General features: G+C 42.8%; 1 protein-coding gene across 1 annotated transcript in view; it reads right to left on the bottom strand.

The window, feature by feature from the left end:
- LOC108785894 (colorectal mutant cancer protein-like) overlaps positions 1-24,334 on the bottom strand; it is a 35,887-nt gene extending 11,553 nt beyond the window's left edge. Inside the window, exons 1-11 of the mRNA XM_018555071.1 lie at positions 24,282-24,334; positions 23,801-23,854; positions 23,269-23,312; positions 23,041-23,154; positions 17,290-17,468; positions 13,904-14,080; positions 10,929-11,063; positions 5,755-5,882; positions 5,426-5,566; positions 3,783-3,880; positions 727-859 (exon numbers count right to left, since the gene is read on the bottom strand). Coding sequence (XP_018410573.1) covers positions 727-859; positions 3,783-3,880; positions 5,426-5,566; positions 5,755-5,882; positions 10,929-11,063; positions 13,904-14,080; positions 17,290-17,468; positions 23,041-23,154; positions 23,269-23,312; positions 23,801-23,854; positions 24,282-24,334 — 1,256 coding nt within the window. The remainder of the gene's footprint in view (positions 1-726; positions 860-3,782; positions 3,881-5,425; positions 5,567-5,754; positions 5,883-10,928; positions 11,064-13,903; positions 14,081-17,289; positions 17,469-23,040; positions 23,155-23,268; positions 23,313-23,800; positions 23,855-24,281) is intronic.
- Positions 24,335-25,299: the final 965 nt, after the last annotated feature.

Below are 25,299 nucleotides of genomic sequence, written 5' to 3'. Positions count from 1 at the left end.
GACAGTTCATGTCAGGGACGCCTATTATTTCCAAGTCCATGCAATAATGGCATAATGACACCTCTGGTTGTACCCTATTTTGAATGCTTGCCTTAAAAAGTAAAAAAAAAAAAACTATCAGCAAAAAGATTGCTGCAAACACAATAAACAGATGATGCACTAGGACCAGATCCATTTACATTACCTGTTACAACTTTTTTATTTCCTTAAAGTGATATTAAACCCTTAGGGGTTTTTGCTATTTAATATTCTAAATAAACATCTTAACTGATATGCCTCCTGTTATTTTTTTCCTGTGGTGCTTGTAATGTTCTCCTGTGTAGACTCTGCCTCCCCCTCTTTCCTTTAGCGGGTGTGTTCTCCTCACTGGTTCCACCAGAGACAACCATGTGTTCACATTCCCTGGTTTAGGACTACAACTGAATGTTGCAGCCTTGCCGCTTCTGTTCCTCCCCAGGAATGTGATTGACAGCTGCTCAGGCAGCTTATAGAACATGCAATCCCAAAAAACATGATGACGTCATGTCTGAGAGCATGCTCCCCAGCCAGAACTTATTGCAATTGGTAACGAGCCTAACTGAGGATGCGGCATAGCAAAAGTACTAATGTGGGATGTTATGCACATTCTTTGGAAAAAGTGCTTATGGATATGTTATTGATTATTCAGTAGTATTTGTTATGCAAAATAATACAAGGGTTTAGAAAAAAAATATAGCTACCCTTTACCTGTCAATTGCTTGGTCCTCTGTGCTTCTTTTTTCTGGTTCTATATTAAGACTTTCTTTCCGGAAACTTTTCCTTACCTCCATCATGAACAGCTTAGTTTTTATTTCCAAGTCTTTTGGTAGCAGGCTCCAACCTTTATGCAAATGGGACACACAGAAATGAGATTAGATATAATCCAATATTTTCCCAGGTAGAGGAACTAAACCATATCAACTAGTTACACAAATATCAGAGATAATGGTAACAGAAGTGGGTTGACACAGATGATTGTCAACATGCTGTTTGAGATTGTAAAGTTCATTCTCAATCGATAAATGCAATGCAATAAAATTTGTGATTCATATGATAGTACACAGGTATGTCCATGTGCAAAACTAGATACCCAGAACAGTCACACTGCTAGCTAAAGTATAACTCCAACATCTTTTTCTCTAGTTTTGGATAGTGTGTTGAAGTGTGAGAACCTCATGTGAAGTGTCATGTGTCCTCACTTACATTTCAGTAAGCATTGTCACCAGATGGAAAATAAGGGGAATCCCTATCTGGGGATCCAAATATCACTAAAAATGGGTTTCAACCTTTTCTTAAAATGTGTTTTTATTGCTGCCCGTGTCCCTGTCAAATAGATTTCCCTAAACATCCTGTCTTGGTACCCATGTGAATGGGCTTTTCAAATGTAGAAAATTACAGCAGTAAAAACTTGGCAATGGCTTTAAAGTGCTACTCCACTAACATAGGAAAAGAAAAAACATTTTGTTGGAGATCCACTTTTTTATTGTTGCATGTTGATTTATAAAAAATTGTATTACCATTTTATCCCGCCATTACATTTGAGACTTTTTTTTAACGCAACATGTATACTAATCTGAATTAAACCCTACTCCTTTTGCTAACCAGAAAGTATACTGTACTCATTTTACCAGGTTTTGAAACATAAAAGTGTGTGTCATGAGTCACCTACACTGCCTACAGCGTTGTGACCTGGTGGTGGTGCTCGTAGTGATGACCCGGATGGCACAGTGTGAAACTCCAAAATGAAGATCAGATAATAACCAGCACAGACCTTGGTGTGTGCTGGTGATTATTTGATCTTCTTTTAGGTTTTAAAATGTGACGTGTACTTCTGAAATCCCAATGATGTAATGAGCCCAATGGTGGGGACACAAGCACCCAACAACTGCATGAATGTGCAGAGCTGGAGAGGCCGCAGTGCTGGAATGGAGAGTAGGTAGAGAGAGGTGAGTATATAACCTCTTCAATTTCAGAGCAATGCTTAGCTAAGCATCCAAATTTTTTCATATATTTAGTCACAGAAGCTCTGTTGCTCTAAAAGATTGCAAGACTGCAACTTCAGAAACACATCAATGGGATTTCCTATGTGGTCATATTACAAAATCATTGTGCCAACACCGTGCTACAGATGCCTTTCACTTAGAATCACTTTGACCAGTTTGAATTGCAAAAAGCAGCCCAGAATCTCATAAGTTCAGCCCCTAGACTTAGGGGTATATTTATAACCAATTCACAGAGCCATTCACCCCACAAATCGCTTGAATGTTCGTTCTGTGTGAATAGATGCAAAAAACAGTTTTTAGATATACAGTATTTTCTTTTCAGGTTAAATGTACTATATGTAATGTAATACAGCATTTTGGCCTCTAGATTGGGCTGTGGAGCATAGGAAATAAACACTTATTTCCTATGCTTGTCAGCATCTACCTTAGTATCAGCTTCTTGCAGTCAAGCAGGCTGTAAAGAATCTTTAAACTGAGGCTGGGGAGCAAAAAGCAGCACAAGGAGACAACCAGTTGTGATGCAGTGCAAGGAGAGAGCAGCATGAGAGGGATAAGCTCACCAGTCTGCTGCTTCTCTGTTCACTATCTGGGCTGGGGAGGGACAAAGCTGTGAAAATCTCCAAATAAAATAGCAACCTTATATGAATGTCACCTGTGCATTTAGTTGTTTGCTTTGAGTTCAGCTGTAATGTTTGTAAGTTTTTAAACTATTATTTTATATCTGTGTATATATACTGTATGTGCTTATATACATTTTTGTTCTACAAATATAGATGTAAACCCAGAGCACTGGCTTAGTTAGGGCAGAAGCAGCCCAACTTGAGGCACTGACAGGCCTCCAACTAGCAATGAGTCACTGGGATTAGTCATTCAGCTGTGTGTAAGGTGCAGCATGAGCTACTGAACTACATAATCATTTTTTTTTACAGCGGATGCTAAAGGAAAGGCAGAAACCATGCTGAAACGTGTCTAAAGCATTTGAGTGTGTGTTTCTTGGGAATGTATTATATGTATCTAAACAAGACCTTGTTTTTCATTTTAAATACAGTATATGCATTAACAGCATGCAATAAATCAAAAGGAAACACTTCAGAAATAAAATTTGGATAACTGCAGTCCTCTGAAGAACAGTTTTCCTTTATACTGGTGCATGAGAAGGTTTTAAGCTCCTTACTCATTATTTAACATACATTTAACAACCACATGATAGTAAGCATTTAACATCACATCTATAAAATTGTTTTTTAAAGTGAATATATGTGTGTGGGTGAAAACTCTAATTATATTTTTATATCTAGGTAACAAAGGTAGCTGCCATTATTGGAAATTCAATAAAATTATTTTACCTGCCCGCAAGGCGATTCTCCTTAACTGGATGGCACCTTCTGTGCCTATACCAACACTTGGTGTCCTTGGTTAACCAAATTACTACATATGAGAAAGTTAGAAATGATAGTAGAAATAGCCCTTTCAAGTTCCAGAAGATCTGGCATGTCTTTCACACAAAATACTACGTCTTGATGTGAATATTTATTGGGTTTGTCTAAATATGATTTCGGTTTACCCTTTCTACATGTCAGTCTGCTTCATCGCTTTGGTGTACCCATTATTTATTAGGAGACATACAAGACAATTGCTTGTTGGTACTGTTTAATTTATTGCTGTTTATTGATACCAAACTTTTTGTAAGTGTGAATTATTACTGTGGCTTCTGCGCTTTCCCGAACAATCTACCTGGGTTAAAAAATATATATATTTTACCTGAATTTAAAAGATCTGAAGTTACTTGACTCAGTAGGATTTCCCCCTTTGCTTCAGCAAGGGCCAACAACACACTGTATGTCTTCAGGCATCTTTCACTGTCAAAATAGAATAAGGCAGAATGAGCATTGTCAACACATGTATCATTTTATCAATCATATAGCAAAAATGAATTTATTTTTTAAATTAAAATATATGTATAGACAAAACCTTTTTTTAGTTTTGGGTAGAATAGGGAAGGGTTAGAAGCTATGCCAGGTTTTTTTTTACATCTCTGCTCGAGTCGCTCTCTCTATTTGTCCTGGTGACCATTTTCAATGAGACAGAAAGTCATGGGAAACCCAACATTTTAGCAGTGGTGAGGGGAAATCTACCACTGGAGCTACTTTGATGTTTAACAGGGAAATTCAACCCACTTTGTTGAGATTTCCTATAACTGTCTGTTGTGTCTCTGGGACAGGAAGTTAAGAGAAATCTCCATAGTGTGGCATGATCAGAGTTACTGTCGCCCGGGGCAGGACAACATTTTACTCCCCCTCCCATTACACCCCCCCAAATAACTCAGGACTCTGCAACGCAAGAAACTCAGGACTCTGCAACGCAAGAAACTCAGGACTCTGCAACGCAAGAAACTCAGGACTCTGAGCATATACATTATTGAGTGGCCGTGCATACAAAGTAGGGATGCCCCGATACCATTTTTTCAAGACCAAGGACAAGTACAGGTACTTGCTGATAACAATTACTGATACTTTTTCTTAAAGGGACATGTGACATTTTTTTAAAAACAATACAGATTCATAATTTTAGGGCAGTTTCTTTATAATTATGAAGAACTGTAACTCAATCTATGATTATTCAGCAATGGAGAATGGCAACCAGCAATAGAGGACTACCGATCCCATCAATACATAATTATACAACAATGGAGAATGGCAACCGGCTATAGAGGACTACAAATCTCAGCAATCCACGATTTCTCAGCAATGGAGAATGGCAACCAGCAATCAAGGATTGCTGAGATTGTAGCCCTCTATAGCTGGTTGACATTCTCTACTGCTGTATAATCAATCAGGCACCAGGAAGGAAGAGATGTGGAGCCGAACTTGCGCTGTCAAAGACAGCTGCTGCAAGGTCCCCAGTAGGCTGCCTAAGGTTGCCAGCAAGTGAGGGACCTCAGGCAGCCGCTCTCGTTTAAAAATTTATGGGCCCACTATCAGCCTTTGGTAACGGGGCGAGTACAAGTACTCTTGAAAATGCTCTGTATCAGCCCCAATACCTATACTAGTGTCGGTATGGGAACATCCCTAATATAAAGATTAGATTATTTCTCATGGGTGGAGGTAAGAAGAATAGGGGGATCAGAAAAATGTCCTTGTTCAATCCAGCATATCTGTATCAATGGCAAACTGATACCATGGTAACAAAGTCTGGTACAGGGGTAGGCAACTCCGGCCCTCCAGCTATTGTAGAACTGCGAGTCCCATGAGGCATTGCAAGACTGACAGTTACAAGCATGACTTGCAGAGACATGATGGGACTTGTAGTTAGCTGGAGGGCCGAAATTTGCTCATCCTCTGTCTAGTAGAACAGAATTCAGATTTTTGGAAAAAAAGAAAATGTTTTGTTTGCTCTGCTGTCACCTGGCTTGCAGGGCGAGTCTCAAAGCTGTGCAAGTGGATTCCAGTTTTCCAAGGTGCATACTGAGCTTTTCTGAATCAGTCTTACATTCTTCTAGGGTTGCACTGAGCTGGTCATTCAGTTCTTTGACATGGTCAAGGTACCTGTAATATAACAACAAACCATAAGTAGTATACAGTTAGTGCCAAACGCAGCAGGACTTTAAGCTTCCCCAGTAGTATAAAAATGTGTCACGCTGTCTGTTAAGACACAAGGGCAATATCAAAGCCACCATGCTGTGACTTGGTTTCACTGAAATCATTTATAGACCACGGTGTCTGTTGGCACTTACCTTTTTAACCGTCTCATTTCAGTTTCCAGGCTACTTGAGTGGATATCAGAAGTAGAAGTTAGTGAAGACTGGGATCCAGGGAGACTCTGAACATACTGAATGACATTGTGCAGCACTCTCACAGGGCCCTGTACACAAAAACACATATGGTATATAAATAATGTTGGTTTACTAAAAAAAGATTTGCATAGCTTATTCATTCAGTGAAACTGCATACAAAATGAATTATGTGCGAGTAAATTAGGTGTTGTGAGAATGGGGTAAAAACTAATTTTCTTAGTGTAATTCTGCTTCTGGTCGAATGTTCTTCAATGGGAAAAATACAGCATTATGGCTGAGGAGGATGGAGCTGAGGATAATAGGAAATAAATACATGTAAGTAGGATGTAAACCCTTACTAAATGCCCTTCAGCTAGCGAAATGCTGTGCATCTTGGGTAATTTAGGAGTGGAGGAGGCTGATGTCCTGCTTTTGTCCAGCCCGTCCCTGTCCACATCCTGGCTTCAAAATATTATTTCCGAAGCCTGTGCCTGTCCATATGCAATACAATAATAACAGACTGCTTGTGTTTTTTCACTTCTGGGTGCATTTTTTAAAACAAAGTTATGAGAATTTCGTGATCGCGCTTATGTCTATGCTTCACTTTTGTGCATTGCAGTGCGGGGTTACATTTTCTTATGTGCCCTGCCTGTGTGCACAAATCTGTAGCCCCAAAAATCATTTATAGGACCAATATGTCCGCAACAACTGACTGATAGCTAGCACTTCAACTGTCAACTACTTAGCTACTTTTTGTTATTAATTGGGGAATTTTTCCTTTTAATTTTTGCAGTTTGAAAGAAAAAAGATAAGTGCAAGAGCATTGTGCACATAATTCACCTCTCATTATATCACTCACATTACCTAATCTGGTTCTTCAGAAATGGCTTTTTCCATAAACAGGAGTGCTATTACATTTAGTTATTGTCAGATTGTAATCATTTTGTTGCTGATTTGGCTGAGTTGTCATTTGGTTTCTCTGGAGCAATCTGTGGTTGTTTGCATCTGCCTGCTGCTGGGTGTGTCCTTGCCACAGAGCAGAGTAACCAATAGGGGATTGTTTTGAGTGTCTGTTTCTTCCTGGCTAATCACTGGAAGGTTCAGGCCAGTGGTGCATGCTGGGAGAGGACATACATACTTGGGCTGGATCATGTGAGCTCTCTCTTTCTCCCCCAGGCCCAGCCTGGTGGGGAGGCTGCTGCGGACTAATTGAACTGGCTAGGCCTGAAGCCTGGGGACTAGCCATATACTGACACTGAGGCCTGAGTCTGGAGGCTCAGTGGTCAGCTACTGATACTAAAGATGATCATGACTGATGACTTCTGAAGTACTGCTTTGCCAGGTGTTCTTTACACAGATTGCCGTGTCCGGCTTAAAGGTCCTAGTCTGTGAATGGCAGCAGTTACTCTGTTCTACTGATGAAGGAGTCTGCATCAGTGTGGATGTTCCTAGCTCTAACCTTCTCCCCCTGAAGTTCAGCAATAAAGATTCTCAGCATTTATCTCTAGTGTGGACTTCGCTTTTTCGGTCGCCACAGAGGGTGGTAAGTGCTATTGGGGCAGCCAGGTTGCCAAAAAATCCCCAGACAGGCTATGGAAGACCCGTTCATCCAGCAGCTCCTTAGGGGGTAAGCGCTACATGCTCTTGAGGTTTACAATATAAGTAAATAACAGACAACACATGGTAGATTCCAAAGAGAAACAGCATCTGGCTCCAGGCCAGGAGAGGTTTAATACAGTGGATACATCAAGTTTACAAAGTTACAAAAGTGTAGTGCGGGAGGTCCGCTTAGCCATATTGGTATCTCTTAACATAAAATCCAGCAAACTATTAAATACACCATCCTCCATCATCATTAAGGAGAAGGAATGAGAGTGTCCAGCTGATCTTTTTCAAATTTGCAGGGAACTTCTCCCCAGAGAGATGAAGTAATCCCCTGGTCAGTGCCAAAATGGAAATTAGAAAGGGAAAGTAAGAAAAGGCAGTGAAAGAGGAAGAAGAAGGGGTGCAAAAGAAGGGGAGGGGGGAGATGTCTGTCGTGGCAAGTCACCCTACAACTATGCCGGGGCAGCGTATAAAGACTTGCCACCCGGCTTCCCGATTAGCAGGGAAGCCGTCCCCATACTTCTCATCACTATGTGACGAGAAAGCATGGAGCCGGCTTTCTGGCCAATCAGGAAGACGGGCAACATGTAATGACGCGGCACTCAGCTTTCTGATTGCCCGGGAAGCCGGCTCTATGTTCCCTCGTCATGAGGTGACGAGGGAGCATGAAGCCAGCTTTCCGGCCAATCTCCTCGCTTTCTCTTCTGGCTGTCTCTCCTTTCTCTCTCCTTGCTGGGTTTTCTCTCTCTTCCTGGCAGTCTCTCCTCACTTTCTCTTCTGGCTGCCTCTCCTGTCTCTCCTCGCTTTCTCTTCTGGCTGTCTCTCCTTTCTCTCTACTGGCTGTCTTCTCTCTCTCTCTCCTTGCTGGGTTTTCTCTCTCTCCCCTGGCAGTCTCTCCTCACTTTCTCTCCTGGCTGTCTCTCTTCTCTCTCCTAACTCTCTCTTTGCTCATCCTCCTGGTTCCCTCTTCTGGCTGTCTCTCCTCACTCTCTCTCCTTGCTCTCTCATCTGGGTGTCTCTCCTCGCTCTTTCCACTGGCTGTCTCTTCTCACTCTCTCTCCTGGCTGTCTCTCCTCACTCTCTCCCCTGGTGGTCTCTCCTCACTCTCTCCCCTGGTGGTCTCTCCTCACTCTCTCCCCTGGCGGTCTCTCCTCACTCTCTCCCCTGGCGGTCTCTCCTCACTCTCTCTCTCTTGGCTGTCTCTCCTTTCTCTCTCTCCTGGCTGTCTCTCCTCTCTTTTTCCAGTGGCCGTCTCTCCTGGCTGTCTCTCCTTTCTCTCGCCTGTATATTCTCCCCCAAAAAATTGCCCTGCGACACTTGAGTGTTCGGGTTTCACTTGAAGAAAAGGTGGTAACACTGGCGCTGGTGGCTCTCTAATCAGGCGTATTATTATTATTATACAGAATTTATATAGCGCTAACAGTTTGCGCTGCGCTTTACAATAAACGGAAGATTTTTTTTGAGGAGGAGCAGGTGGTCAACAGTGTCAAAAGCAGCAGAAAGATCTAATAGCAAGAGTAGGGAATAGTGGCCTTTGCTTTTAGCAGTGAGTAGGTCATTAGTGAGTTTTAGGAGGGCGGTTTCAGTGGAGTGTAATGCCAGATTGTAAGGGGTCAAGAAGGTTGTGATCAGCGAAGTGGTGACTTAGGCGGCTGTAGATGAGGCGTTCAAGGAGTTTTGGAGGTGAATGGGAGTAAGGAGATTGGTCTGAGATTAATGAGGTTGGTAGGGTCCATTGAGGGTTTTTTTGAGTATTGGGGTGACCAGGGCATGCTTCAGAGGGGAGGGAAAGATTCCAGTAGAGAGTGAGAGTTTGAAAATGTGCGCAAGAGAGTCTAGGATAGAGCAAGAGGGTGACCGAAGTAGCGGTGAGGGAACAGGGTCCAGGGGGCAAGTGGTGAGATGGGTGTCAGAGAGAAGCTTTGTAACCTCCTCTGTGGTGACAGGGTCAAAAGGGGACAGTAACAAGTGTGATGGAGGGTCTGGTACATAAATAGGGGAAGGTGGCTGCACAGTGGTGATCTGATCCCGAATTGTATCTATTTTGTTTTTGAAGTGAATGGCAAAGTCCTGGGCAGTGAATGAGTTAGTAGGTGGTGGCGGTGGAGGACCAAGTAGAGAGTTAAAAGTAGAAAAGAGTTGGCGAGGTGTGGATGAGAGTTTGTTAATGAGAGTGACATAATACGTCTGTTTGGCAGTACGGAGGAAGAAATTGTATTTTAGGAGGGCAGCTTTGTACAGGGTGAAGTCTTGCAGAGATCTAGTTTTTCGCCACAGTCGTTCAAGAGTGCGGCTATGTCTCTTGAGATTTTTGGTTTCATTTGTTTGCCACGGTTGTACGGACGTGGTCTAAGTCTGCGAGTAGTGAGGGGAGCCAAGGTGTCTAGAGAGGATGAAAGTGAGCTGTTGTAGACAGAAATAGCCAGGTCAGGGCAGGATAGGGGTGACATTTTGTCATAGAGGTAGTCAGTATCAGAGTAGAGAAGGGTCGAGGTGGTGAAGGTTTCTCTGGGTGACAGTGTGCCATGTAGGGGGATTCAGGGTTGGGGATAGGGTGAGGGTGAAACTGAGAAGGTTGTGGTCTGAGAGGGGGAAAGGGGTGTTGGAGAGGTTGCAAGGAGTGTATAGGTGAGAGAAAACAAGATCTAGTATGTTACCATCAGAGTGAGTAGGAGTGTCTGACCACTGTGTTATATCAAAATAAGAGGTTAGGTTAAGAAATTGAGCAGAAACTGGGGTGTTAATGTTAGTAGTATTAGGCGGCTGCTTGCTGGGGCCTCTGCTGCTTCCCATTCGACCAACTGACAGCACCAGGCACATAATGCTCTTAATCCGCCCCCGATTCCTCCTCATCCTCACTGCCAGCATCCCAACCCTCCTTATCGTATTCCTCCTTTACCTCCTGCTGCCTCATGCCATTCCCCATGTTGGTGACAGGGATTGCATTTTGTGCAAAATAAAGGGAGCTGGTGTATGCTGTGGTGTAGCACAGAACACAAACTGCCAGAAAGAAGTGTTTGGCAGAGCTTGAATGAGGATGCTGAGTATGGGGGTGGTTTAAGGTTTTTTTTTCTGCTCCAGCAGCAGATACATTAAAAAAGACCCTAAACAACTCGGTAGAGGTCTGTGGATCGGCTCTCAGAAAAGCATTCAAAATATAATTCAGCCGACTCCTCATAACTAAATGGGAGGGGATATGGCAGGATTAGCTGAAGATGTATTTCTAATAGGGCTGGTAATGATTAAAATTTTCGTGTTCGCTTAATCGAAATTTTTTTGTGGAGCCACTTGGGGAAGGGGGGAGGAGTCCGGTGACGTCGATGTCCGTGACGTCACCAGATCGCCGACGGGACTCCTGAAAGCTGGTGGAGAGGTGAGTGTTTTTTCATTAGCGATTAAAATAATTTGGATCGATCAAAAAGTTTAACGATTAATCGAGAAATGAATCTTTAATTTCCACAGCCCTCATTTATAAATATATACATATTTTTTTTGTGTTTTTTTCTTTCCATAATTAGTTAGTTGTTTACCTGACAAGGCTGTAATGGAATGGGTGACTCAGATTCAGAAGTCACATTATACATTTCTTCAGAGCAGGGACTGGTAGGTGGAGAGATTTGAGGGAACAACTCATCATCCTGAAAAATGTCTTGCAACCTCTTAAACTGAAAAGAGAGAGCATTAAGAAGGGAAACGGAAGCACTCTAATGCCTGTTACAGAAATTGTGATAAGACAAAGTAGCTCTATTTATTTAAAGGAGAACTTACATATATATATATACACACACACACACACACACACACACACAGACACACACACACACACACATATATATATATATACAGCAACATATTTTGTGCTTACATGCAGACTCTGCTTCCTTTAAAGAGTCTCACAGAGCAACTTTGCAAACACATCATATATTGCTTTGTACTGTAAATGTAATTGTAAAATAAAGTTTTTATCAGAAACATAACAGTCTATTAACTTGCAAGTTTTGTAAAAAAAATTGATAGCTTATTTGTCCAGTGAAACTGCAGGTACATTCATTCTGTGTGAGTGTGAGTGTGTAGCTGCTGTGAAAACGTTTTTCAGTGGAGAAAATACTACAATATGGCCACTAGATGGAGGATCCTACTACCACATATTTATGTCCTATTACTTTCAGCTCCATCTAGTGGCCATAATGTGATATTTTCCCTATTGAAGAACTTACAACAAGAAGTATAATTACGCTGTGAACATTAGTTTTTTCCCCTATTCTTACAACAGCTGGTTAACTCACTCAGAATTAATTTACATGCAGTTTTGCTGGACAAATAAGCTATGCAATTTTTTTAAAATTAGAAATAGACCTCTAACAGTTCCCCTTTAAAAATAATTGTTTGAATGAGCCCTATATTTGATATACATTATATTGCCAAAAGTATTGGGACGCCTGCCTTTACACGCACATGAACTTTAATGGCATCCCAGCCTTAGTCTGTAGGGTTCAATATTGAGTTGGCTCACACTTGCAGCTATAACAGCTTCAACTCTTCTGGGAAGGCGTCCACAAGGTCTAGGAGTGTGTCTATGGGAATGTTTGACCATTCTTCCTGAAGCGCATTTGTGAGGTCAGGTACTGATGTTGGATGAGAAGGCCGGGCTCGCAGTCTCTGCTCTAATTCATCCCAAAGGTGTTCTATCAGGTTGAGGTCAGGACTCTGTGCAGGCCAGTCAAGTTCCTCCACCCCAAACTCGCTCATCCATGTCTTTATGGACCTTGCTTTGTGCACTGGTGCGCAGTCATGTTGGAACATGAAGGAGCCATCCCCAAACTGTTCACACAAAATTGGGAGCATGAAATTGTCCAAAATGTCTTGGTATGCTGATACCTTAAGAGTTCCCTTCACTGGAACTCTTAACACAGGGGCCAAGTCCAACCCCTGAAAAACAACCCCACACCATAATCCCCCTTCCACCAAACTTTACACTTGGCACAGTGCAGTCAGGCAAGTACCGTTCTCCTGGCAACTACTAAACCCAGACATGTCCATCGGATTGCCAGACAGAGAAGCGTGAATCGTCACTCCAGAGAGCACGTCTCCACTTCTCTAGAGTCCAGTGGTGGCGTGCTTTACATAACTGCATCTGATGCTTTAGATTGCACTTGGTGATGCAAGACTTGGATGCAGCTGCTCGGCCATGGAAACCCATTCCATTAATCTCTCTACGCACTGTTGTTGTGCCAATCTGAAGGCCACATGAAGTTTGGAGGTCTGTAGCCATTGACTCTGCAGACAGTTGGCGACTTCTGCACACTGTGCGCTTCAGCATGCTCTGACCCTGCTCTGTCATTTTCAGTGGCCTACCACTTTGTGGCTGAGTTGCTGTTCCCAGTTTCTTCCACTTGGTTATAATACTACTAAACAGTTGACCTTGGAATATTTAGTAGCAAGGAGATTTCACGGAACACCTGAATCCAATGATTTGGAGGGGTGTCCCAATACTTTTGGCAATATAGTGTATATGACCACTACATGAAGCATTTGCAAATCTGAATATTAAGAAAAGTAATCTAAGTATGAGAAAAGATCCATGTAAAAATATAACCTTACAATAAAAAAATCAGTATGTTATTATTATAGCTCAAATTGTGTATATATTCAGTATTATTACTGAATATATGCTATATTTCTCCTTTAAGTATCATTTGCTTTTTAGTTTACATCCTAGACTTTTTAAAGCAAACTGCAGTATAATAACAATTAGCTTATGTAAAGATTAAAGTCGGATGGTTTATGTCCTGTATATATTATGCCTTAGAATACATGTGCTATGGGTATTTTTCTTTTCTCATTCGGCTAAATGTATGGACCAGTGACCATGGTGAAACTATAAGGGGGTAATTATCTTCATTGCACTATAACATAACTCCAGGTAAATGTTTATCTAAAATCTGCTGGGTAACAAATAGTTAGGTATAATAAGGTGTATACCACCTTCCGGATCGTTGGCTATTCTTTACATTTTATAGTTTTATTCATGCTGGGAAATATAGCTTTAGCTACACTTCTGGCGCTCCAACAGGATACTTGTGGCTCTCCTACACATAAGCCTCACTGTGGTTTATCTGCCGCTCCTTTCCTCTTATTGATTCATAAAACCCTTTGTATTCACAAAATGCAAAGTGTTCTGTGGATGGACAGGGAAGGGAACAGTAAGGTTGGACAGTATGAAAGCTATTCTTCCCGATATGAATAACAATGTGAATTGTAAAGAACAGCCAGCTATCCAGGAGGTGGTATACACCTCCTTACATTTAACTATTTGTTACCTAGCAGATTTTCAATAAACATTTTTTCCCCGGTATTCTTCCTTATTATGTGGAATTAAACCTTATCTGTGGTGGTATATGTTTTACACTAGTTCGCAGGTTCTTTAAGCTTAACTGTGTATGTCTGTCATTACATTGGGTCTTTTTAGCTCTGCCATGATGTAACAGTAACGTAAATGAAATACCTTTATTTGTAGCATCTCCTTTTCCTCCGTGAACAGTTTGAGTGTGGCTCTTGACCTATCCAGTTCCCTGTCTGTGAGCCTAAGTTTGCCTCTTAGGACAGCATTATCCTCCTTGTAATGTTGGATTTCTGAATTTAGAGTCCTGGGATCTTCATTCAGAGATATTGTAGGTGCTATCTGTATTAACATCAGAGGAGGACATCACTCTTGTGAGTATATTACACTCCCACACCTAATACAGTATGTAAAACTGTACACATTCTCATACGACAGTGTTTTCAATTAGTCTTGGGAGCTGTAGTTTGATCTCACAGAAAAGGGTCCAGCAGCCTCGGATATGTTTTCTCCAGGGGATGGTCACCCCACTTGGCAGCAGAGAACAACTCATGGGGTTTGCATAGGTTTCCATATTCTTCTTACCATCAGTAATCCTTTAAAATTTAAATCAAGCACATAATGAAAATGTTAACTTCCAGTAAAGACCACACTGATCTGTAGACTCAAGATTTGTATATACTTAAGGCTATTTATCTCTCTGCATCCACAGGAACTAGGGTCGTCTTTAACGCAGGGCAAACGGGGCTGTTGCCCCAGGCCTAGTCATTGTTGTGGGGCCCAAAGCAGCTGCCCGTTGAGCCCGCAAAAGATACTCACGCGGCACCGTTCTGTTTACTATGTGATCGGCATCGTATAGCGTTTCTCCGCCTCTGCTGTATGCCACGTAGAGTGATTGCGTGAAGTGTCACGCGAGTGCGTTTGCCATTTGTTTTTAACCCTAGTAGTAGACAAGTTTTTTTGCATGCTGGTTGGTGAGTGCCCTGGAAACATTTTGCTGTTGTACTGTATAAAGCCCTTCCATGTGCACCTTGCTTTAAAGCTGGTGATAAGTTGATGAGTGCGTTTGTCTTTTGTTTTCCTTGACTGATTTGGTGCAGTGACACACTGGGGGCCTTAGCTGCCGTTGTGATGTGCAGGGTCCCTTGTGTGTCCCTGTGCCTTTAATGAGGTTGGGCTGCCTCCTGGCAAACCTGCACCCAATTTTATCTTTTGCTACATGTGCTCTAAGATGGAGACTCTCATAGATTAGAGTTAGGACTGCACTATATAGAAGCGCCTTGGCGAGGCGGTGCGGCTTTCACATATTCTGTAGAAGATGTGTATCTAAACCTCTGTTTTTAACCCTAGTGGTAGACAAGTTTTTTTGCATGCTGGCCGGTGAGTGTGATGGGAAACTTTTTGCTGTTGAAGTGTCACGCGAGGTCACGTCTCAAGCTAGGTCCTCCTATCTGCGGGGTGGGTAGGGGGCGGGGTATGGAGGGGGCGTGGTGGGATGGGATGGGGGTGCCCAAGAAAATGTTTGCCCAGGGTCCAATCATTATTAAAGATGGACCTGACAGGGACCCAATGGTTCTAGCATCTGCACCTTCTTTATGGCTAACATGCCATACCTGAGGCCTTACTGGATATGCTTATCGAATGAGGGTCAGGCACTATTAATTGATCAGCCCTACCAAAGTTAATATTTCAGTTGTAGGTAGATGGTGCTGGACTGAGCAAGTTTTCTGATATCTCATTGGGGTCCAGCAGTGAGATCTCCTAACCAAAGATTGATTCTGTTCTTGATACCATGGAGTTTCACTTATCCTGCTGTGTCCATAGTAATCACTAATTCTGCTGTATTTACTGTTGTATAAAACACGTAGAAATTTCAATAGGAAGAATGATACCCGCCCCTCCCCCATAATAAGCAATAGGAGAACCAAGCTATGTACACTTGTGTAAAAATGTAACCACAGATGTCCCTTAGAAATATAAGAAGGCAGTCACTTCACTGCAATGACTGAGGTCCCATTCAGATGTATATGTAGCACTCCTCTTCTCTGGGTGGTTGAGAATGACCCCAAGATGGTGTGACAGGCTAGCATTTAACTTCTCAGCACAGAATCCTTGGCATATTGTAGGGTAAAAGAATGTTAGGCACCAGTCACTTTAAAATTTACAGTCTTTTTGCTCAATAAACTCGGGAGAGAGAGTAGGGGCACAGGATACTCCAAATTGCAAGATAGCTCAGGTCTTCTTGTAGCAATTAATATCTTCCTCTTTAAGTAGATCCTAGGTCCTTGACCCTATGTGAGCAGTACAGGTAACTTAATTGATGACCAGTAAAAATTTCTTGAAAGGTCCACCAGTAGCTGCTTTTCTCAAGCTCTCTGGGACATTCTTCAGCACAGAAGACTTTTCCAAAAATGTTCCATTTAGGCAACCATTTTCCTGCCATGCTCCCTCTGGATGTACCCTCCAGCAGGGCAGTGAATATTCCCTAGGCCATTAGCAAAGGCCCCTAGCAGAGCCAAGCCCCAAGAGAGAGGATGACATCCTTATCAGGCAGAAGCCCAGTGATAAAAGACCCTTTTGGAAAGTTTCACCAAATATTTTTCACTGACCCTCAGCCCATACTACTGGACCAAAGCCCTCAGTGATTGGCTAGCATGGATACATTTTCATAACTTTTTATGAATAATATTCATAACATTGTTACCTCTCACACTAACCACTGAAGACAATTCAACAGCAACTTGCAAAAACAATCAATGTTCAGCACTAATGAAGCATCCCCATATATGCATTGTGTTAATGCTTGTTACCACAATGCTTATCATTTGTCCCAGTGTGGTGGGTTACAGTGCCATTCATTGTAAATGACACTGCAACACACCATGTGGTAACTGCCAACACAAGTCAGCACATAATGCAAATGCCAAGCACTGTGGTATGCTGCTTTGCAAAAAAAAGTGTTGTGTAGTGGTTAGCGCTTCTGCCTTGCAGCACTGGGGGTCCCTGTTTCGAATCCTGGCCAGGTTACTATCTGCAAGGAGTTTGCATGTTCTCCCTGTGCTTGCGTGGGTTTCCTCTGGGCACTCCAGTTTCCTCCCACACTCCAAACACATGCTGGCAGGTTAATTGGCTCCTCTCTAAGTAGATCCTCTATGTATGCATGCAGGCGAGATAGGGACCTTAGATGGTAAGCTCCTTGAGGATAGGGACTGATGTGAATGTACAACTATGTAAAGTGCTGCGTAAATTGTCGGCGCTATATAAATATTTGTAATAAATAAATAAATGTGTGTTTTGGTCCATTGCTTTGGCAGCCATTCATAGTGAACGAGCCACCTTAACGCAGGGGATGTTTATAAGTTACTTAACCTACTATATTGTACCACAACAGACCGCACAAGTGTGAATCCAGACTGATAGCTGAACTATCAATAAATATCTTCTATGAAGTCTCACAGGACATATTTATAAAGATTATAGCTGCAGCCTTAACTAAGGCATAATGATATCGCGTTCAAATATAAAGAAAGAACCGTATGGATTTCTTCTACCTGACTCAGTTCCTGTATGACTCCAGAGGGTAAAACATCAGTAGCGAGAGGTACATTCTGGGGAGTTGTTTCACTTTCATCCCTTGACTTATCTCTTGATGGAGTCCTCCAGGACAATACACATGTCTCCAGAGAAGAAAGGACATCTTGTAACTGCAAGAAAGCATCATTTTGGTGTTCTGAAAGAGAAAATGACACAAGGGTTAGGTTCACTAGTATAGAAGTGTACAGCATGTCTTAATAAGGCACATTCTTTTTTTATTTGCTTTTGCTTAAAATGCACCTTTCAGCAAATTAAAATATGGGAACCCCATGAGTTTTTTCTCTGCTACCAAGCGAGGTGACCATCCCCTCCAGTGAACTATTTTGTTCACTAGAGGGGATGGTCACCCCCTCGCAAAAACTCTAAGACTACTGGACCGTTTTCCATACAGAGAGCACCTATCTCTATAGGTTGAACTGGATGGACTTGTGTCTTTTTCCAACCTATGTAAAGCATGTGTTGTGTAGCGGGATCCACCTATTGATCCCCAGGGTGGTCGCGTGCTGGTCTGCGTGCATTTCACGTGTTTTAGCTGTGCGGCATCCATTAACTCTTTGTTGCCCTGGTTACCTTTGTAGGGGCTCAGATCCCCTGGAATACTATGAACACAGGGCTCTCAAGGTACTCACGGCCTGGGGCGGAATCTCAGCACATAGCCCCTTGATGGCGGAGCCCACCTCTGAGAGCAACCTGTGCCTGGCCTGACCAGTATTACCATGATCTCTCCCCACATACATTCCTTTACATTGATAAAGCAGCAGTCCAGCCCACCACAAGTTCGCTTCCTGGAGAACCCCCCCCCCCTTCTTAGAGGTTGGGGGAAGGAGCAGTCCACACACAGAGCCTTTTTGTAACTTTTACTTAAACATCTTCTTCCTATGTACAATCACTCATCCCATTCTCTGATGACGGCGCATTACTTGTTCAAGCACACGAGTAGTTACCAACCGATAGCAAAGATGAGGTCAGTCGAGGTATAGACCAGAGCCAGTGGAAAGGTATTTCCCAGAGTCCTGCATCGTACAGTGATGCGAGTAGTCCCATCCAGATAGTGCTGCTCCTGCCCTCATTTGCTTCCCCCCTTAGGGAAAGCTGACAGATATCCACAGCGACTACATGGTGATAGGCCTGGTCCTGTGCCTTCCCATAGACTAGCCTTGTGTAAATCACTCTAACTGTACTGTGCCTTCCTCTGGGCGGCTGCCCTGCCCAAAACTATATATCTGCTCTCCCTGGACATAGAGTTCCCTCAGGGCAGAGCTACCTTTAACTCTACAGTGACTCACTATTGCCTATGGGGACATCTAGTGTCAGATTGGCATACTGGAATACTCAAACCGGCCCACTACTCTACCCATATCTTAACTCAAAACCAAAAGTTTGTACATTGGAGCTTCCCAATCTTTAGATGTGGTGGGTGCATTCATTTTTTATTTTTTTAACCTTTTTAGGGAGTTAATCACGATGGACCTCTGCTACAGTACCCTCTTTTTAGTAATAATAGTCAAACAAATCCGTGATTTATAGTGATCCATTAAATAACATTAACAGGAACAGTAACATTTTGTATATTTATTTTGACTATTTTTCTAGGTTGCTGAGGGTTTATCAACAAGGGTTTAAAATAAAATATATTAAACTCTCCCAGCAACATATTTCTTTACATTTTTGCCCAAGCACTTAGTCATCATGTTTCTGAACAGGTAGCTCCTACTCTCTCAGCTCTGCTACCCAGAACGCCCTGTCCTGTACAAGATCACAAGGGACAGAACAGTCTCCAGCAGCTCCATCTACTAGCTTGGAGAATGGAAGAGGGAGGAGAAAGGAGGGAAGGGGAGAGGGGAGCCTTGCTGTGGCTGTGTGTTTGTGGAGAGACACACAGCTTACTAGCACACACAAGGGTGGCTCCACAGGACCCTGCAAGGGAAAGGATCCACCCTAAAACAGGATATCAGGACCAGTGCTCAGGGGATCAGCTGATTCTGCAGAAAGCTAAAACTTTTAAACGTCAAGAAGCAGCATCCATTTTAAGAAAATTAAAACAAATCTGAAATAGGCCAAAAACGTTTTTGACTGTAATATCAATTTAATTTTAGTTAGGTGACATTCCGTCTGCAACCATATATGAAATTCCATTCACTCTGTTAACTCTCTTCTATGTAAAACAATTATGCACAGGTACCTTCATTTCCAATATGTGCCCGAGGTGGCTGATGTTCATGATCTGATTGAGGAGATTCCTCCATCTCTTTTGCTATGGCTTGATTGAAATGTCCTTTAGCTTGCTGAAACAATAAGACACTTAATGAACATGATCTGGTCTCTGTTTTGTGCAAATGCTTCATGAGCACAATACAGTATGTCATATGATATTATATTTTATCATCAATTCAGTATCCGGTACTGCTGAATTCTCTATTGTGTAATACCGTATGGCTGGATTATTAAAGTTTGATCGGTTATAGATGATCAGATTTAAGAAATATAAACACAGTCATATGTCATGGCGATTGTGCAATGACAGCCCAACATGGAGCACCTGTTGGGGTGCCAAGGAGTCCTGTGTCCTATGTAAGGCTATAGACACATTCACATCATAAATGCAGCAGAGCATGCATGGAATTACATGTGATGTTAAGGTCAGCAAGGAGTGACCTTGCATGCGTGTACCCTTTCAGACCCTGTGATAAGGGAACACTTGACAGGTGTTCAAAACACAGAAAGTGTCCCCTTTTGGCACTCATGTTAAGTAGGCCATGATATCGCCAGTATAAGATTAGGAGATAGGCCACTTGACCTTGGTCCAAGGGCAGTTGAATTTAAGGGGGCTGCAGGAAACAAGCATTAGGCCCCTCTGTCGCGGGTCGTGTGTCGCTACAGCAGGACCCTTTTTGGAGCGGATTTTGCCGCGATTCAAGCTTGCTCAATGCAAGCATTTGCGCGATATCGCGCGACATGCAAATCGCGCGACAAACGTGCGATTTGCGAACCGCTCAATGGGTACGGGGCCTTAAGCGTAAATATTTCCTACCCCATTATAAATACTATGTGCTTATTTATTATGCATAAGGCACTGACCGTTGTACAGACAAAAAGATTTATGGTTCCCATCAAAGTGGCAAGACTATTGCAGTGGCCTTTTGACTTATCTAGTAAGCCCATATATGGCATCTTTTTGCACTAAATAGTTTAAGTTTATTACAAGACGTTTCACTTTCTCTCCTGTCATTGACAGAGCTCATGCCATTCAACTAATACAACTCTAATACTGATAGGTTGCATAGATTTTTATGTCGACTTGCCTCTGTATGTCCTCATTTAGTACAATGCTGCAGAACTTTAGACTCGAGATCTGCATAAGGGTCATCATACACGTTACAATCTGACCATACAATCTCTGTACGGTCTACTGAAATGATGTAATATGAAGACCTACCTAAGCTACCTAACCGATTTTTATCCAATCAGGTAGGCCCTTGCACTAGCTGGAGATCTGGACCGTTGCCCAACACGGATCGCAGTGTTGCAAATCTCTAAAGGTCCAACATGCCCCTTCACAGTGCTCCAGTCCTCTGTTCACATGCTCACTGATTTAAATACTGTGCACTCTATGTTGCGTGGTAGTCCAGATTTCCTGCGTGCCGCTAGGAAAAGAGAATTTTAAAGCAGAACTCCATGCTAACAACAAAATCCACAGAGGAAATGCATTAGGGACGGACCGATACCGGATTTCGGTATCAAGTACTCGCCGATACCAAATACCGATACCAAATACCGATACCAGCATCCCAAGGTACCATGGGCCTGGCTAATCAGGAAGCCTTCTATCGAAAGAACACCATCATCATACTCCCTAGTGATACTGCAAGGCAGCCTGGCTTCCTGACTGATCAGGAAGCCGGGAGGCGGGTCATGACATGCTGCCTGGCTTCCTGATTGGTCTGGAAACCGGCTCCATTCTCCCTCACGGAACTGCCCCCGGTATCAGGGTAAATATCGGAGCATTTAGTCGAGTATGAGTACTTGTCCAAATACTCGGTATCAGCACCGATACCGAATACTAATATTGGTATCGGGGCATCACTATACATATATAGGAGCTATTTTACCTGCCAAAGTCTTTGTATTTCTGTCCGTTCCCTCCTGATAGTTGCACAGCTTTGCCACTCAGCCCAGCCCTGTATGGCCCTGTATGGCAGGGCAGGAGACCTAATTTTTCTTTGCTGCGGTCCAGATGCAAATACATGTCTTGTCTTTTCCACAGCCTGTGACTGGACAGAGAAAGGAGAAGTAGCAGACTGATGAGCTCATCTCTCTGTTCTCTCCTCCTTTTAACATGCCTGGCACTGCTGCACAACTAATTTAGATCTAGAAGTTTGTAAACTTACTTACTGAAGATGCACATAGGGTGTATTTCCTCTATGCACTGGCACAACTCAACATCTGAACTTCCCACAATGTAACATTATCATTGCTTGCTGGAAGCAGTGCATATGGCATATGTAGTTTTGAGAAATTGAGATTGCATCACATCAAGCAGCAGGGAAAGAGATGTAAAGCGCACTGGGAATCCAGGACGTTGATGAAAGTGATGGGCAGACAGAAGGCAGCACTCACTACATAAAAATTATTTTTTTCAAGTAAGCTTTGATTGCATTATGAAAAACAACTCTAGTATGGATAGCTATTACAACACTGATGTCTTATATTTTTTTTAATCTATTTATAGTCTTGTATCCCTGCATGTTATAATTTGTGGCCGTTTTTTTTTTTTTTCTTAAATACCCTATAATATTTTCTCTGCTTATTGTCTTTCTCCCCAGTGCTCTATGCTGGCATAGGCACAGCCTCACTCTTCACACACATTTGTATTACAGAGGAAGAGGGGGGTATGTCAGGCCATTTCTGTTACTGTTATCTGATTACTGATTTCATTAGAATTTCTTATGAATCATCCAAAATTCTAACAGTGGATGCCCCTACAGGCTGGACAAAAGTCCATAACTCAATCAACTTTGTTAAAGAAGCCAGGCCAAAAATTGTTGCCTGTACAGTGACTGCAGTCAATCAACTGCGGTCACCATTCAGATATACTGATAGCGGCAGGCGCAGACTGTGAGAATACAATAGCCCAGTTGGAAAGGGGGGGGGGAGTCCAGGGATCTGTTTGTTTGGTTCAGCCTGTAAGCTTTACTCTTGTATCTATTGGACTGCACAGTTATATTTAGACACACTGCACAACCCCTGCAACAGGAAAGTGGAGGTAAGACTGAGAATAGAGATTGTCAGTGCAATGCCTATTTCTGTGACTTTAAGGTCTCTTTGCGACAGCAATGTATTATGTCAGACCCAATTATAGTAGTTCAGCTATATGTAAAACTCTATAAGGAAAGTAAACTAAACTTTTAAAGATTACATAAGGGGTAGGCAACCTTGGCACTGCAGCTGTGCTGAAATGACAAATCTCCTCATGCCTCTGCCCCTGGGAGTCATGCCTGAGAGTTTTGCAATGCCTCATGGGACTTGTAGTTCCACCACAGCTGGAGTGTCGAAGTTGCCTACCCCTGGATTATATCATGAAACACTTTTTAAAATTCTCCTATAACATTTTACTAAGAACTATTACATTACAGTAAACAATAATCACTACAGAGACAGCTGGCATTAGGCATAGCAATACATACATCAGCATGCAGGCTTGAACTTACCTCTCATGTTTAAGTCGACCATTGTGTCCACCAGTCCACAAGTGACTGGGAACAAGGGAAGGAAACAGGACGTGATCTGGAGACGCGGACATTCCTCTACTAGGAAGGGGTTTCCTGAGGATGGAGGTCAATGTGAAGTTTCAGTACAGACACCCTTAAAAATACACAGTGATACTCTTTATTGTCTAAATATGTCGTTTAAAATGGCAGGCTTTCCAGTTAGCTCACGTCTCTTCCTCCATCTGTTTTCAAAGCTTGTAGTTAAAGTGGAACTATGAACAAAATGTTTTTAAAAATGGCATACAGTACATGCTGCAGTGTTGTCACCCTGTGGGCAAGGTAGCCTTTGATTGACTTTTATTGCAGAAGAGACACAATCGGGTTTATTTATAAACAATTTGCAGAGCCAATCGCCCTGCAGAACTGGAAGTACACTCCCTTCTGTACGACTGTAGTCAAAAACAAATACTATTGGTATATTTTCTTTCCAAGTCCAATGTAATATCAGGAAAATACCACATTAGTTCCTCATTCACACCGGAGCAACACAAAATAAGTGCATTTTCAGCGCGATTTTGATGCGTGGCATGTTTTTTGCCATTTTATCACGCAGGCTTTGCAGCTGCTACTATGGGAGATATCTAATGGAAAACGTCCTTGATGTGACATCAATTCCTGTTCCTGTTTCCTGCTTCTGTGTAGAGTGTTCCTAGAGTTTTATTAGCTAGCTCTGCGCTGAGAATATGATTGATCTACTTACTGCAGCTTGCGCTGTATGGCAATGGCCGCTGTCACCACAGTGCTGCTTATAGAGCTGGAGGGGGAGAAGAGAAAGCAGAGACATAGGTTCTGGGTCCACGTAGTGATTGATAATCGAGATGGATGTGGCCAATTCTGGGCCATGTATAATCATCTGTGTGAGCACGAGGAGAAGTTTTTTGACTACATGCGAATGTTCATTAAAACGTGAGTTCATATGGTCAGATTAATGTGAGGCAAGTGTCAATTAGGGATGAGCCGAACACCCCCCTGTTCGGTTCGTATTCGAACCGCCGAAATGTTAGAGTACGAACTCGAACTCAATGCAAGTGTATGGGGGTCGAATGTTCGACCCCCATACAGCTGCCGGTACATGTGGCTGCAGCGGCCTGTGTCCCTTCAAATCCCCGCTGTTCTCCCCCGTCTGTGTTGGCGGAGGTAGCGGGGACACAGACCGCTGCATTGCTCCACTGCCCCCATACCTCTGCTGCTGTCTTCCCCTGGTCCGTCGGCTTCTCCATTCCCCCCGTCGCATGTGGTCAGGTGCAAGACTTTAACAAATCAGAGCTTCAGTGGGCATTTTGTATTATGGAATGTCCGCGGTCGAACACACCACGAACATCCCATAAAGTTCCCATAAAGTTCGGCGTTTGGCGAGCGCTCGAACTGCCCATCCCTAGTGACAATCCTTGGAATTTCTCCCAAATGGAACAGATGAAATCTGAAGAAGCTGCCCATAGCAAGCAATCAGCTGTTTGTTGGACATGGCAGGTTCTGTCTCTTTAATTTAGCAGAAATTCTACCCATGTTATCTGCTTCAATTAAAAACTTTAATTCTTTACATGTGACACTTGCACAAAAACATGCAATATCAAGCTAAAATGCTTGAAATGCGCAATTTTGTGCTACACCATTCTAGTCTATGGGGCTAAGAAGCTCTGAATCTGCCAAAAAGTAGTTCATGTACTTGCTACAAGCGACAGGCGTTTTGCTACGGCCGACCTGACGCTTAAATGTGAACAGTACCATTGAAATGAATGGGAGTTTCTTTGGGGCGACTTATATCAGTGTTTTTGTGAGCAGAAAACGTGCTCCAAAATGCTCAGTGTGAATGAGGGCTCAAGGCTTCTAGATGGAGCTAAGGAGCATAAGAAAAAAAATACTTATTTCCTATGCTTCTCAGTATTCAACTACAGTATTCACCATGCAATGGGAATTAGTGTATTCAAAGAGCATGAATGTGGTTGGGATTTCAGCAGGCGTGAACAGGTGGGTGTGACAGACCTGGAGTCTCAACTTATGTCATGGTGGACAGGAGGCATCAGGATTCTCTGGGTCTGTTAGTCAAGGTATTATGTCATGGCGGGCAGGACGCATCAGGAGTCTCCTGGTCCCTCAGTCAAAGAATTATGTCATGGTGGGCATGATGCATCAGGAGTCTCCTGGTCTGTCAATCAAGGTATTATGTCATGGTGGGCAGGACACATGAGGAGTCTTCTG

Source organism: Nanorana parkeri, unplaced genomic scaffold (assembly GCF_000935625.1).
Source record: "Nanorana parkeri isolate BGI_ZX_2015 unplaced genomic scaffold, ASM93562v1 scaffold183, whole genome shotgun sequence".
Lineage (NCBI taxonomy): Eukaryota > Metazoa > Chordata > Amphibia > Anura > Dicroglossidae > Nanorana > Nanorana parkeri.
This window is presented reverse-complemented; position numbering and strand designations above follow the sequence as displayed.